Here is a 13,159-nt window from a genome sequence, read left to right as displayed (position 1 = left end):
GTTCTATTCATCTTATTTTGTGAAAGTCCGTTATATAGTTTTATCCTGTGTGCCACTGTGGAAACTATGTTTTGAACCTTAGCTTCTGGGTGTTTACTTTACTGGCGGTCCATTCTGGTGATCAGTGTTGGGAATAGGTCTAAGTATTTTCTGTAGTGCTGGTCTTGTTGTGGTGAATTTCCTCAGTGCTTATATATCTGAAAAAGATTTGATTTCTCTATTCATTCTGAAACTTAGTTTAGCAGGATACAAAATATTGGGCTGAAAATTATTTTGTTTAAGAATGTTGAAGGTGGATGACCATTCTCTTCTGGCTCAGGTTTCAGTTGAAAAGTCTGCTGTCATCCTAATGGTTCTGCCTCTGTAGGTCAGTTGATGCTTCCTACTGGCTGCTTACAGAACTTTTTCTTTCATGTTTACTTTGGACATGTTCATTACAATATGTCTTGGAGACACTCTGTTTGAACTCAGATGTCCCACAGTTCAATATCCATCTGAAAGGGGAGTGTTGGGGTCTTTAGTAAAACTAACGAAGTTTTCCTTTATGATGGTCTTCAGTAGGGCTTACATTCCTTTGGGACAATCTTCTTCCCTTTCAGGAATCCCTGTTATTCATATATTTGAATACTTCATGGAGTATGTAGTTCTCTAAGGGCCTGTACTGCTTTCTCTCTCTTCTTTTCTGCCTCTTCAACTACCTGGTTAACTCAAAAACTTTATCCTCTAGCTCTGAGGTTCTTTCTTTTCCACAGTCTAACCTATTTTTGATGCATTCTATTGCATCTTTACATTACCTGATTGTGTCCTTCATTTCCTTAAGCTCCACTATATCCTTCCTATATCCTATATCTCTCATCCGACTTTTGGTTCTGTCTTTCCATTTTCTCATCCATTCCTTTTATTGTCATTATCAATCATATTTTAGCTTCCCTTTCTGTCAAGTCCATTAATTCCTTATAGGTGGAGTCTTCTGCAGTAGCTGCCTCATGGTCCCTTGCGGGAGTTCTTCTGTTTTGGTTTTTCATGTTGCCTAAATTTTTCTATTGATTTCTCCTTATGTGTTCTTTCTTTTTGTTCACCACTTTGTCCTCCTTTATACTTCTCACTGTCTCCTTTGTTTTAAACAAAGTCCTTGCTCTTGATGATAGTATGTTGCAATGTGTCTCCGGGACATCAAATGGCACTGTGGTTTTTTTTAGGAGACAGAGAACATAGCCAGCAATCTCTATGGTCTTTATTCCAAACTTAGTTGCCTTCAGTGATCACCTGATTGTTTCCTCAGCATTCATACCCTGCCAGGTTGAGATCTTAAAGCTTACAAGAATCCTTCATGGGCAGGTCTCGCGGTGATCCCTGACCCCAGTTCCTGTGGGGTCTGAGAGTCCCTCAGTCTGTCCCAAGAGTGGAGCTCTGATCCCAGCAGGCAGAATTAAGACACCCATGCCTTAGGCCCCTGCTAAGACTTTCTTATGACCTTCCCACAATGGCAGCCCCCAGCCACTAAGACCTTCTCAGTATGGCTGCCTTGCCAGCCACAAAAACTATGGCAAATCCACTCCAACATTCAAATCTCGTTTGCTGTATACTATTTGAGTCTGCTCACTCTTCCAAGCTTTCAACTCAATGTGCAGCTTCCTCCAACAACTGAAAACTCTAGATAGGCTTCCTCCCATCCTGGGCCTCTGTAGGTGGCTAGTCAATCCTAGCCAGTTGCAATCACTTGTGTAATTCATCAGATTTCCACAGCTCCAGATCATGTGCTGTATCCTAATCACCACCTCCTTGCTGTGCTCCCTGAGCTATGACTCAGGGACTTAGGTATAGCTGGGTTCCCTCTCTTTCTCCATTCATTCTAGGAGAGCTCAGCTGAATGATCCTTCTGGTCTACCATCTTTCTCTGCCTCACCTAATTTATTTTCATTCCTATAAAACTTTGAAGATGACTGGCAAGTGCATTCTGAGGGCCCAGAGTATGAATGACATGGAAAACATTTTTGAGACTGGGCTCCTTTTGTTCAGAAAATGTCAAGTTGGAAGGTATTTCCTTTTGGTTTGTTCCTCCTTTAGAGTTATCTTGGAGAGGCTCTTCCTTAGGATAAGCAGAAGTTTTGTATTCTCACAAATTTTACCAAAACTCTGCTTTTCCTCATTTGTGATGAGTTCTGATTATTTTTCCACTCTACTTTTCCTTCATAAATTGACATTTCCTCATGCTTCTGGACAATAAATCCTGAATATCTAGATACAGTCTCTGTATCAAGATCCTTATTCATTTCTAGTCCCTGAGGTATTTTTCACAGATGCAAAAGTGTGCCAATAATGACTTCCTTGTTTCTCAGATTTTTTTTTTTTTTTTGAGACAGAGTCTCATTTTATCACCCTCAGTAGAGTGCCATGGCATCACAGCTCACAGCAACCTCCAACTCCTGGGTTTAGGCGATTCTCTTGCCTCAGCCTCCCAAGTAGCTGGAACTACAGGGGCCTGCCACAACACCCAGCTATTTTTTTTGCTGCAGTTTGGCTGGGGCTGGGTTTGAATCCACCACCCTCGGTATATGAGGCCAGCATCCTACTCACTGAGCCACAGGTGCCACCCTTCTCAGATGTTTTTAAAACAAATCTATCTTTAATTGAGTATGAACAAAGAAATTAAAAAGTAATTAAAATTTTTCTGTTAAACATCTTAATTTATGTTCAACTATTCTCAAGTCACTGGATTGTAACTAAAAAGTGGCAAATAATTTGCCTTAGTCTAAAATAGGAGAAAAATATGAAGCAGTAAATACGAAGCTGTTTGTTTTGACTAAACTTAACTCATTATGTGTTATGTCTACCAAAAATAAATTAGCAGATGATCTGTAGCATTACAAAGGCTTCCTACTCTTAGAAACATTTGACCTCACCATTCTTAAAATAATGAGCCCCTACAGTGTGCAGTTACCCTGAATATACTTTTTCTAAAGATTACTAACTGGAGAGTAGGCACGCTTATTATAAATAATAACTATTAGCAGCCCAAATCAACACCAATCATAAAGAAAAGCAACCTACCTCTTAAATTTTAATTCAAATATATATGGTAGTGTTATGTCTCTAGGTGGACTATCAGTTTAAAGCCAGTTCTAATATATTATAAGGTCTACTAATGACAGTGTATACAAACATATTTAATAATATTGACTGATTTACCACATTGAAATCATTTAGAAAGTTATTGTTTGTATTCTAATAATAAAGGTCTCATTCTGAAAGGCATAATTCTGTTAATTGGCAATTAGGTTGATTTTATGACCCTCTTTCCCCCCTGAACATAGACACTGAGGTTAATTAGAGACTATAAGGCAGAACGAACCTTTCACCAAGGCATTACTGACTGGCAATATAAAACTGTAAACTCTGAACCACTGGTAATTATTGCTTCTTTAACATGAAGCCAAGTGAGTGGCCATCAGGGTTAATTTGTTCATAATTTATGTTGCTTCATAATTTCAGTCAATATTTAATGACACCTTCTTTATCACATAAGAAGCTTATAAAATTTCAGAAAATTCCAGAAAAATTTTACTTCAATTCCAAGGGTAAAGTTTAGATGTAAGTTACTACAAATTCTAAGTTTTAGAACTAGTTAAAATGTTTTCAAAATGAAATATTAAATTAAGTCTTAGTGATTCTAAAAGGGTACATTAAAAATCAATTTCTTCTAGACTATGCTGAATTATTAAAGCAAGAAACAATATTAAACCAGAATTTTTTTTTTTTGCAGTTTTTGGCCAGGGCTGGGTTTGAACTCACCACCTCCAGCATATGGGGCTGGCACCCTACTCCTTTGAGCCACAGGTGCTCCCTTAAACCAGAAATTTAAATTGAAATTTTTACATACCTGTGGCTGGTTATTTTTATTTCCTTCAAGTTTTTCTTGCTTTTCTTTTGATGTCACTTCTACATCTTGTTCTGATGACAAATTCATACATTGAGTTAAAATGAACAACTTAGAACAGTTAGATCAAAGCAACTTAGCAACTTAGACAGTTAGATTTGTCTTTATAAAAATAGAAAATAAAATGTATTCTTATTTTATAAATGGAGCTTAATCTTCAGTGGGATATTTACTTTTTTAAGAAATACTTTTAATTTCCAGAGCTTCTACAAACCACTTGGAGAGACACTGGATGTCACCAGGTTTCAGCGTACAAAACACCTTAAACATTCACAAGCAAATTCATCCACCCAACATAAATAAATCAAACTGTCAGAAACAAAACAAAATTTAAAATACCAGTAGAAACATCTAAAATAACACTAGATACTGTTCACTTCCTTAAGGATTTCCAAAATTACTGTTATTTATACCTTTGTCAGGCATACCCTATTCCTTATAGCTGAAATATTTTCCTCTACTATCTGATGAATTTCTTTTCATCTTTTAAGACTCAGATTGTGTGATGTCTTCCTTGATTCTGGCTATTTTCCCCCAGAGAAATAGGCATCTTCTTCCTTGGGAATGCTTCAGTATTTTATCCATTTTTCTACTGTATCTTTTCCACCTGAATTGTCAACCCCATTTATTACTGGGCAAGAGGCATGAACAGATAGATAGATAGATAAATGGCCAACAAACGTAAAAATAATGCTCATTCTTGCTTCTTGGGTCTATCAAGCTTATCAAGAGAAAATGAGTCACTTGTACAGGTAAGTAACTTTGTATTTATAGCTTGCAGTCACTAGTCCAGGAAATAACCAATCATCTTCCATACAATGTTAATTCTACAGGCAAGGAAAAAAATAGTAAGACTGAAAAAATATTGTATATTTTACTACTATAGACTAGATCACAGGACTGATTAAGGGCACTGCATTTAACTACATAAAGTGGAACATATATTAGATGCACTTAATAGACTGGGTGTCCTCAAAGAAATGAGATTGATTTTCATACGATACTTTAAATGGTATACGTCGAGCACTCCTTCAAACCAACAATCTTAGTGAACTGTTATTAACTAAAACAAGGTGGATACACCTGAGGAGATAATATATAGCAAATTCCCAATGATTACTATTAATGTGGAGAACATGAATTCTAACCTAGAGTCACAGAAATTATAAGAAATCATTTAGCAGATGTGGAAATAAGGGAAGATCTTTATAATGTTTGTAGGATTGCAAGCTAATATAGCCTCTTTGGAAAGAAGTATGGAGAATCCTCAAAGAGCTAAAAGTAGACCTTCCATTTGATTCCAAAGTCCCATTACTTGGCATCTACCCAGAAGAAAAAACATCATTTTACCATAAGGACATTTGCACTAGATTGTTTATCACAGCTCAATTTACTATCACCAAGAAATAACCCAAGTGCCCATCAACCCATGAATCCACCCACCTCTGCCTCCCAGAGAGCTAGGATTACAGGCGTAAGCCACCATTCCCGGCCTCTCTATGCTTCATTACCTTCTTCACACTCTTTGTTTTCTGGTGGTTGTGACTCATGGAGGGTAGCATTTCCTGCTAGAGACACAGGTCCAACAATAATCTTTTCTTTATCTAATGAGTTCTTCTGTCCCAATTCTGGGGATTCTGGCTTATTTTTGATCATTGATGGTGCTACAGATGATGATTTAATGTCAACTTTTGAATTCTCAAAATTTTTAAAAATTTTATCACTGATGGTCAAACTAGTAGAATCCCAATCTGAGGAATTTGAAAATAGAGTTTTCATTTCTTAGAAAGTAAATGATAACACAATCTTGACTAACCTGTATAAGTCTTGCTTCACAGAAGCAGCTCCATGTCCACTCTTCCCCCACAAATACACTATGTCTTAGACTTGCCGTTCATTCAGATAAACAAAAGTTTAACTACCATCTCCTGTTTTCCATACATTTTCAGTATTATTTATTTTCATTCACTCAGCAATCTCTATTACATACATTGTTTTCCATGAGAGCTTCATTTGTTAGCAATTAAGATACTTCAGGGATATGAACTTTTTTAAGTTAACAAAAATTATGTCTAATCATTTTAAGTTTACATATGCTTGACAGTATTATGTCCCTACATGTTCTAGAGACATGGGCTTTAAAAAACACTTTTCATGGGTGGCGCAGTGCTTTGTGCCTATAATCTTAGCACTCTGGGAGGCCAAGGTGAATGGATCACTTGAGCTCAGGAGTTCAAGACCAGCCAGAGCAAGAAGAAAAATTAGTCTTGGTGCCTATAGCTCAGTGGCGAAGGCACCAGCCACATACACTGGAGCTGGCACGTTCAAACCTGGCCCAGGCCTGCCAAACAACAATGACAACTATAGCAAAAAATTAGCCAGGGGTTGTAGCGGGTGTCTGTAGTTCCAGCTGCTTGGGAGGCTGAGGCAAGAGAACCGCTTGAGCCCAAGAGTTTGAGGTTGCTGTGAGCTGTGATGCCATGACCCTCTACCTAGGGTGACATAATGAGACTCTTGTCTCAAAAAAAAATAATAATAACAAGAAGAAGAAGAAGAAGAAAAATTAACAGGCATTGTGGCAGGCACCTGTGATCCTAGCTACCCAGGAGGCTGAGACAGGAGGATCACTTTAACCCAGGAATTTGAGATTGCAGTGAGCTAGGCTGATGCCAGAGCACTCTAGCTTGGGCAACAGAGGGAGTCTGTATCTCAAAAAAAAGAATACTCTTCATGAATATGTTTTAAATAAGAAACTGCTACTTTAATTACAATGAAATGGTTTTTTTTCACTGCACCAGTATCTTCAGAGTTCACTTTTCAAGTGTTGTATATCAGAAATTTATGTGGAAAAAAATATAAGCACCCATGTAAAAATAAGACAAAATCTAGATCTATACTAGATCCAGCAAAATACAGAGTGCCATGAGACAGACAATGAATATATAACAAAAATATTTTCCTTTCTTTATAAACAAAAATTTCCAGATTTTAAGACAAGTGAAAGAAAAATTTAAGAAAAAGCAAAAATAAATAAAAAAATAAAATCACAGAAGTGAAACTTTTAAGACCATTTCATCACCAAGGGCCCATTTATCTTCTGACATCCATGAACTGCACACATCGTTTAAAACAGGGGTTCCAAATTGTGATCTGATACTCCCTGGAATTCAAAATTTCATCCAGGGGTCCAAGAGATCAAATAATACAAAATGTTGTTTACCACTGTTACTCTTATTCTCTCAGAAGTGTACAGAGGAGATTTTTAGGGACATGATGTGTCATAAGGTCAGAGCTATAATGGATAATGGGTCACAGTTCTAATGGCTTTTGGAATGTAGGATTGTGCCATCTTGTATTTTAAATTTTACAGTTTTAGTTTCTAATGCAGCGAGTATCAACAGATACAACCCACTTAAAAGCTCTTTGTAATTAATACACAATCATATTTCTTTTTATTTATTTATTTTTGCATTAGCATGAAAATGGTTTAATTAAATGTGACATAGTCATAAATGGAATACTATAAGGAAATTAAACAGAGCTAATTGTGTCACTAGGAATAGAACTTGAAAATATAATGCCAAGCAAACAAAAGAAAGTTACACAATAATAAACACAGTGTACAACTATTCATATAAATTTTGCAGTCCTGAAAAAATGTACATATTATTTATGATCATACACATATGTAGTGAAATGTTTTAAAGGTACATGGGAATAATAAACGACTAACTCAAGATGTTGGTTACTTCTTTGCAATAATTTTTACTAGTATAAAATGACCCTAAAGCCGAATAGTTTCATAATTTCTGTTTCAAAAGAATTGTGACTACCAAATAGAAATTAAGGGATAGTTAATTACTTTCCTCATCTTTAATATTCAAAGATAATATGCACACATGCACACACAGACACACCAACACACACACACAACCTGCTAATCAAAACATATGATTGGCTTAAAATAATCAGTGTAACAACACTAGGATGGATAATTATAGTCAAAACAAAGTTGACATTAGCGAGTAAAGCTTTCCTCTAGATAAAGATCAGAATTCCAATTTTAAACACTGGAAAAACCCTAAGAGTCTCAAAAAGCATAGCCGTAAAGTTTATGTGCACTTTACAGCCACATTGTACTTCATTTCTGTGAATCCCAAACAAGTATATGATTTAGGGTATCAAACCATAAAAGTAGAAGCATCCAAATTAAAGCTTACATTTTTCTTTTTCAAACATGGATACCAAAAACAACATCTGAATTATTGTTGTCAAATCCTTCCATCAAATTTGGGGAAAAAAGAATTAAGAAAACTATAAGCACTTAATATATTTTAATATACTTCTTTCCAGAGTTAAATTAGTATTGCAAAATTCTACCTAAAGACGATTTTTGTTCATCCTCCATTCCTACTGCTTCATCTGGAACAGAATCTTTCACTTCACTTGTAGGCTGAGGCAGTTTTGAAACAAAATTATTAATAAATAATGTATATTTCATATGATATATAGTGAACTCAAAATAAAAATATACAGGTTTTACCTTCAAATGCAGATATTCCTTAGCAGATTCTAAAAAGCAAAAGGGACACATAATCCATTATGTGTACATATGACAAAGTTAACCATACATCCATGCACGTGGATTGAACTGACTACTCATGCTTGCCTTTGAAAATGATTACTTTAGCATATTTTTTTGGTTAGGACAGCAACATGACAAATATACTAAAGAAAAATAGGAAGAGAGGTTTTATAAAACATTTAGTTAAGATTTCAAAAGTGTGAATGTGTTTCAAATGAAAGAGAAAAATGTTCCTATACCAATGTAAACATGTTGATTGATGAGGAGAAAGTGATCATTAATCAGAAGAGCACATCATGACCCTGAGAGGATAAATGGCAGAATGCTAAGTATAGCTGTAATACTATACCCTTCAGAATAATTTATACCATTATACTACAAGTATTTATCATGTTCTTCAATTTTTCCTATAATTTAGGAAGTACACAATTGTGATGACAGTTCATTTGAAGGCATAATTCATTCTCATCAGAGAGTGTGTTCTGAATTGATCAGCTTGGATATACACTTTTAGCATACTAGTTAATAAAAATATTCATTTTTCCCCAAATGTAGGCTACTGGCATACCTACATTTCTTATATTTTCTATGTAGTCATCTTCCTTTTAAAATCCATAAATAATTTTAATATATTAAGAGCCCATGCACATAATTAAAAAAGGAATAACCATACAAATTCAATATATACTTATGTGAGAATCTGTTCGATCTCTCACTAATCAAAGAAATAAAATATAAAACAAGAACATACCATTTTTCACTTAACAGAGATGAAATACCAAAATAGATAAGTATATTCATAATGCATTTCTTTGGTTAGCACCTACACAATGTCTATTAAAATCCTTTGCCAGTTATTTCAAGTCTAGAAATTTATATTACTATGCTTCTTCTGTCCTATAACCAAAAATTCTATTGGTGCATACTGATGGTTCTATATTTAAATAAATGCAATGATTACTATCAGGTTTTTTTTTTTTTTTTTTGAAACAGAGTCTCACTCTGTCACCCTGGATACAGTGCCATGGCATCATTCATAGCTCACAGCAACCTCAAACTCTTGGGCTTGAGCAATCCTCTTGCCTTACTTAGCCTTCCAAGTAGCTGGAACTATAGGCACCTGCCACTATGCCTGGCTAGTTTTCCTGTCTCTTCTCCCCCACCCCCTGTAGAGATGGGGTCTTATTCTTGCTCTGGCTGGTCTCAAACTCCTGAGCTCAAATAATCCAATTGTCTCGGCCTCCCAGAATGCTAGGATTATAGTCATGAGCCATCATGCCTGGCCTTACTAGGTTTTTTTTTAACTGAAATATTTATCAAAAAGGAAAAAAGGAATTGCCACAGAAGTATTCGAAATTAATAACCTTTGCATTTCTAAGTGCACTAATTATTGAATATAACACTTTTAGCTTGGTTTGGTATATCATGCTAGTCTCCAAATGATAAAAGAGCTATTTTATATATAGTTTTCTTTCTTTCTTTTTTTTTTTAATTATCTTTAAAAGAACAGCCAATCAAGATGGTGGCCAAGTAACAGCTTCTGTGCAACTAGGCATGGTGATATTGGGGATAGAAGACTCCAGGCATCTCTGGCTGGTGAGCTCTGCCCAGAAACATCCCTTTGGGGACACAGGGAGTCAGCGAGAGACTTCTGGACCCCACGAGGTGGACAGAGGCAGCGGAGAGCTGGCAAGTGGTAGGTGCGTTTGTTCCATTGGAGGCTGCAGCAGCCATAACTATAGCAACAGTGAGACTGCAAGTAGGAAAGGCCTTACCTGGGGGCTATTTTGGAATTTTTGGACTTGGGCACTAGATTGAACTGCCTTGGGAGAGCTTGGATGAGAGTGTAGATAACTTTGGGTGTTGTCTGGGCCCTGGACTGAGCCACTGAGCCAGAAAGGAGCTAATATCATTCAGTTGTGGGCCACCCGCACAGCCACTGTGGGGGAGCTGCCCCTGTGGGCTCCGCCCTCAGGGTCACAGTGCGGGGATCTGCTGGGAGACCTTGGGTGAATAATCTAGTGACTGAGCAGCCCAAAGCTGGGGACTGAGACACTGGGGAAGAATGGAGATCTAAGTGTTTGGCAGATTACAGCCTTGACTCTCAGGGGCATAGAGTGAGACTGGTTTTGGTGCACTGGATAAGTGGGCAGCCACGACTGGAGGGATTCCAGCAGTAAGTGCTTTCCTTGGAAAGCTTCTGCTTAGCCAAGGTTCACAGTTTGAAGTGTCTTTTAAGTGAGCTGAGGAGACATTTGGGCTCTCAAGCCTGCTGGGGTCTGAGAAATCAGCAGAGGCCTCCAGTCTCTATCTCATACAGCTGTATCAGCATTGTGATTAACATCTCATACCTCAGAAGATTACCTGCTGCCTGGACAACATTCAGCAAGATGTATATACTATTTTGGTTTTTTGGTATTTGTTTTTTTGTCTGTTGTTTTTCTTTTTTTATTGTTGGGGATTCATTGAGGGTACAATAAGCCAGGTTACAATGATTGCAATTGTTAGGTAAAGTCCCTCTTGCAATCATGTCTTGCCCCCATAAAGTGTGACACACACCAAGGCCCCACCCCCTTCAGTATTTTTCCTCTATTCTTTTTTCCTTTTTTTCTCTTTTCTTTCTTCATTTTTCTATTTTCTCATTTAAACACAATCTTCCATTGTTGCCTTCTTTAACAATTAGAACTTCATTTTTGCTAGTGTTTCTGTCCCTATTATTTTTTCCCCCCAATTTTATCCCATAAGGGTTTTTGTTATTTTTTTTTGGGGGGGGGTGTTCAGTTTATAGTATGTTTCTACTTGGTGAGGTGGGGTACTGTGTCTGCACAGGCTGGCAAAGAGCTGCTGACCTCAAGGGAACCACCCAATCCAGCACCCCCAAAGGTTGGGGAGTTTTAAGGTTGGGTCAAAGTACCCCACTATACACCTATATAACTCCTGGATCTCCTTCTTTCAGTGCCTCACTTCTTTTTTGTCAATATTCCCTTTTACTCACCCCCTCTCCTTTCCATCTTTTCTTTCTTTTTAAAATCTTTTTTCCCTTTTCCTCTTCAATATTCTCATCCTTCTGGTCCTGTACCAAAAGAACTCATCAAAACCTTAGGACAGTGGCACAGTAAATTAAAGAGCAAGAGGAAGTGAAAAGAAAATTAGGGCAAGGAAACAGATGAAAGAATACACTCATGTGTACAGAGCGGGTTGTGAAACAGCAGAGCCCTCACAGCCTGGAGAACATTCAGAGAATGAACCCCCAACTGCTTTTCCTCCCTTCCCCAAACAGCCATTTTCCTTTCTTCATGCTGCCTCTGCCAGAAATCACGTAGCTCTTTCTTTTTGTAGTTAATATGTAGAGATCCTTGAGATCTCTCCCTTCTTTCTCCTTGTCATAATGCTAACAAAGTTTAGTAGTAACCACTAAGTCACATAGTTCTTCCTTTATTTTGTTAACTACGCTGGCATCATCATCATCTTTCCCTTCTTGCTTCTTGTCATATGTTAACAAAGTTGAGTAGAAACCATTAACGAAACAGTTTGTCTTTGTTAAAGTTATTTACATTTTCCTATTGTACTGTAAGACCAAAACTATCTCTGTTGTTTATGCTATTTCCCCATATTGTCTATGCTACCTCCCCCTGGACAACCCTGTACAGATACTATAAAATAAAGCTGATTTTGTGCTTTGGTGCTGGCTGCAGTCATCAGCTCAATCAGACCTCTTGATCTCATCCTTTGTTTCTATCTCTTATGCTACATTTTTCTCAGTCCCCACCAATTCCACTCTGGTTTGCTCCCTCTCCCCATGCTGGTTCATGACACTGATGAGGAAGATTCAGCAAAAAAAATCCTGGCAACATGAAATACCAGTCCAGAGCAACCCCTTCAAGGGACCATAAGGTAGTACTGCAGAGGATTCCACCTATAAAGAAATGTTAGAAATGACAGAAGGGGAAATTAAAATAGAATGATGAAAACAATGAAGGAAATTGCTGATAAAGTGGAAAATTACCAAAAGGAAATCCAAAAACATAATCAAAGAAGAGATGAACAATATGAAGAATATAGAAAGGATATAGCAGAACTGAAGCAGTCAATTAGGGAACTTAAAGATGCAATAGAAAGTATCAACAAAAGCTTAGACCATGCAGAATAAAGAATCTCAGAGGTGGAGGATAAAGCTCTTGAGATAACTCAGATAGTCAAAGAGGCAGAAAAGAAGAGAGAGAAAGCAGACTGTTCACTGACAATTATGGGACTTCATGAAGCATTCAAACATATGAGTTATAAGTATCCCAGAAGGGAAAGAAGAATGCTCCAGAGGATTGGAAGTCATTCTAGAGAATATTATAAATGAAAATTTCCCAAATATCACCAGAGATTCTGACACACTCCTTTCAGAGGGAGTCACCTCATCTCAAATAGAGCTATTCCAAGACACATTGTGATGAACCTGTCCAAAGTTAAGACAAAAAAAAAAAAAAAGATTCTCTAAGCTGCCAGGAGTAAGTACCAATTGTCCTACAAGGGCAAGTCTATCAGGATGACTGCAGACTTCTCTAATGAAACTTTTCAAGCAAGAAGATACTGGTCATCTACCTTTACTCAAAACACAACAATTTCCAGTCCAGAATTCTATATCC

At 37.1% G+C, this 13,159-nt stretch overlaps 1 protein-coding gene across 1 annotated transcript in view; it reads right to left on the bottom strand.

Annotated features, from left to right (window-relative positions):
• The window catches only part of LOC128597965 (POTE ankyrin domain family member A-like), a 198,815-nt gene that overhangs the window by 105,095 nt on the left and 80,561 nt on the right, over window positions 1–13,159 (bottom strand). The window contains exons 8-9 of the mRNA XM_053608334.1: window positions 5,449–5,688; window positions 3,881–3,951 (exon numbers count right to left, since the gene is read on the bottom strand). Of these exons, the coding sequence (XP_053464309.1) occupies window positions 3,881–3,951; window positions 5,449–5,688 (311 nt within the window). The remainder of the gene's footprint in view (window positions 1–3,880; window positions 3,952–5,448; window positions 5,689–13,159) is intronic.

The sequence above is a fragment of the Nycticebus coucang genome, chromosome 2 (assembly GCF_027406575.1).
Source record: "Nycticebus coucang isolate mNycCou1 chromosome 2, mNycCou1.pri, whole genome shotgun sequence".
In the NCBI taxonomy this organism is placed as follows: Eukaryota; Metazoa; Chordata; class Mammalia; order Primates; family Lorisidae; genus Nycticebus; species Nycticebus coucang.
Note: the sequence above shows the minus strand (reverse complement) of the source record. Positions and strands in the feature narration are given on the sequence as shown.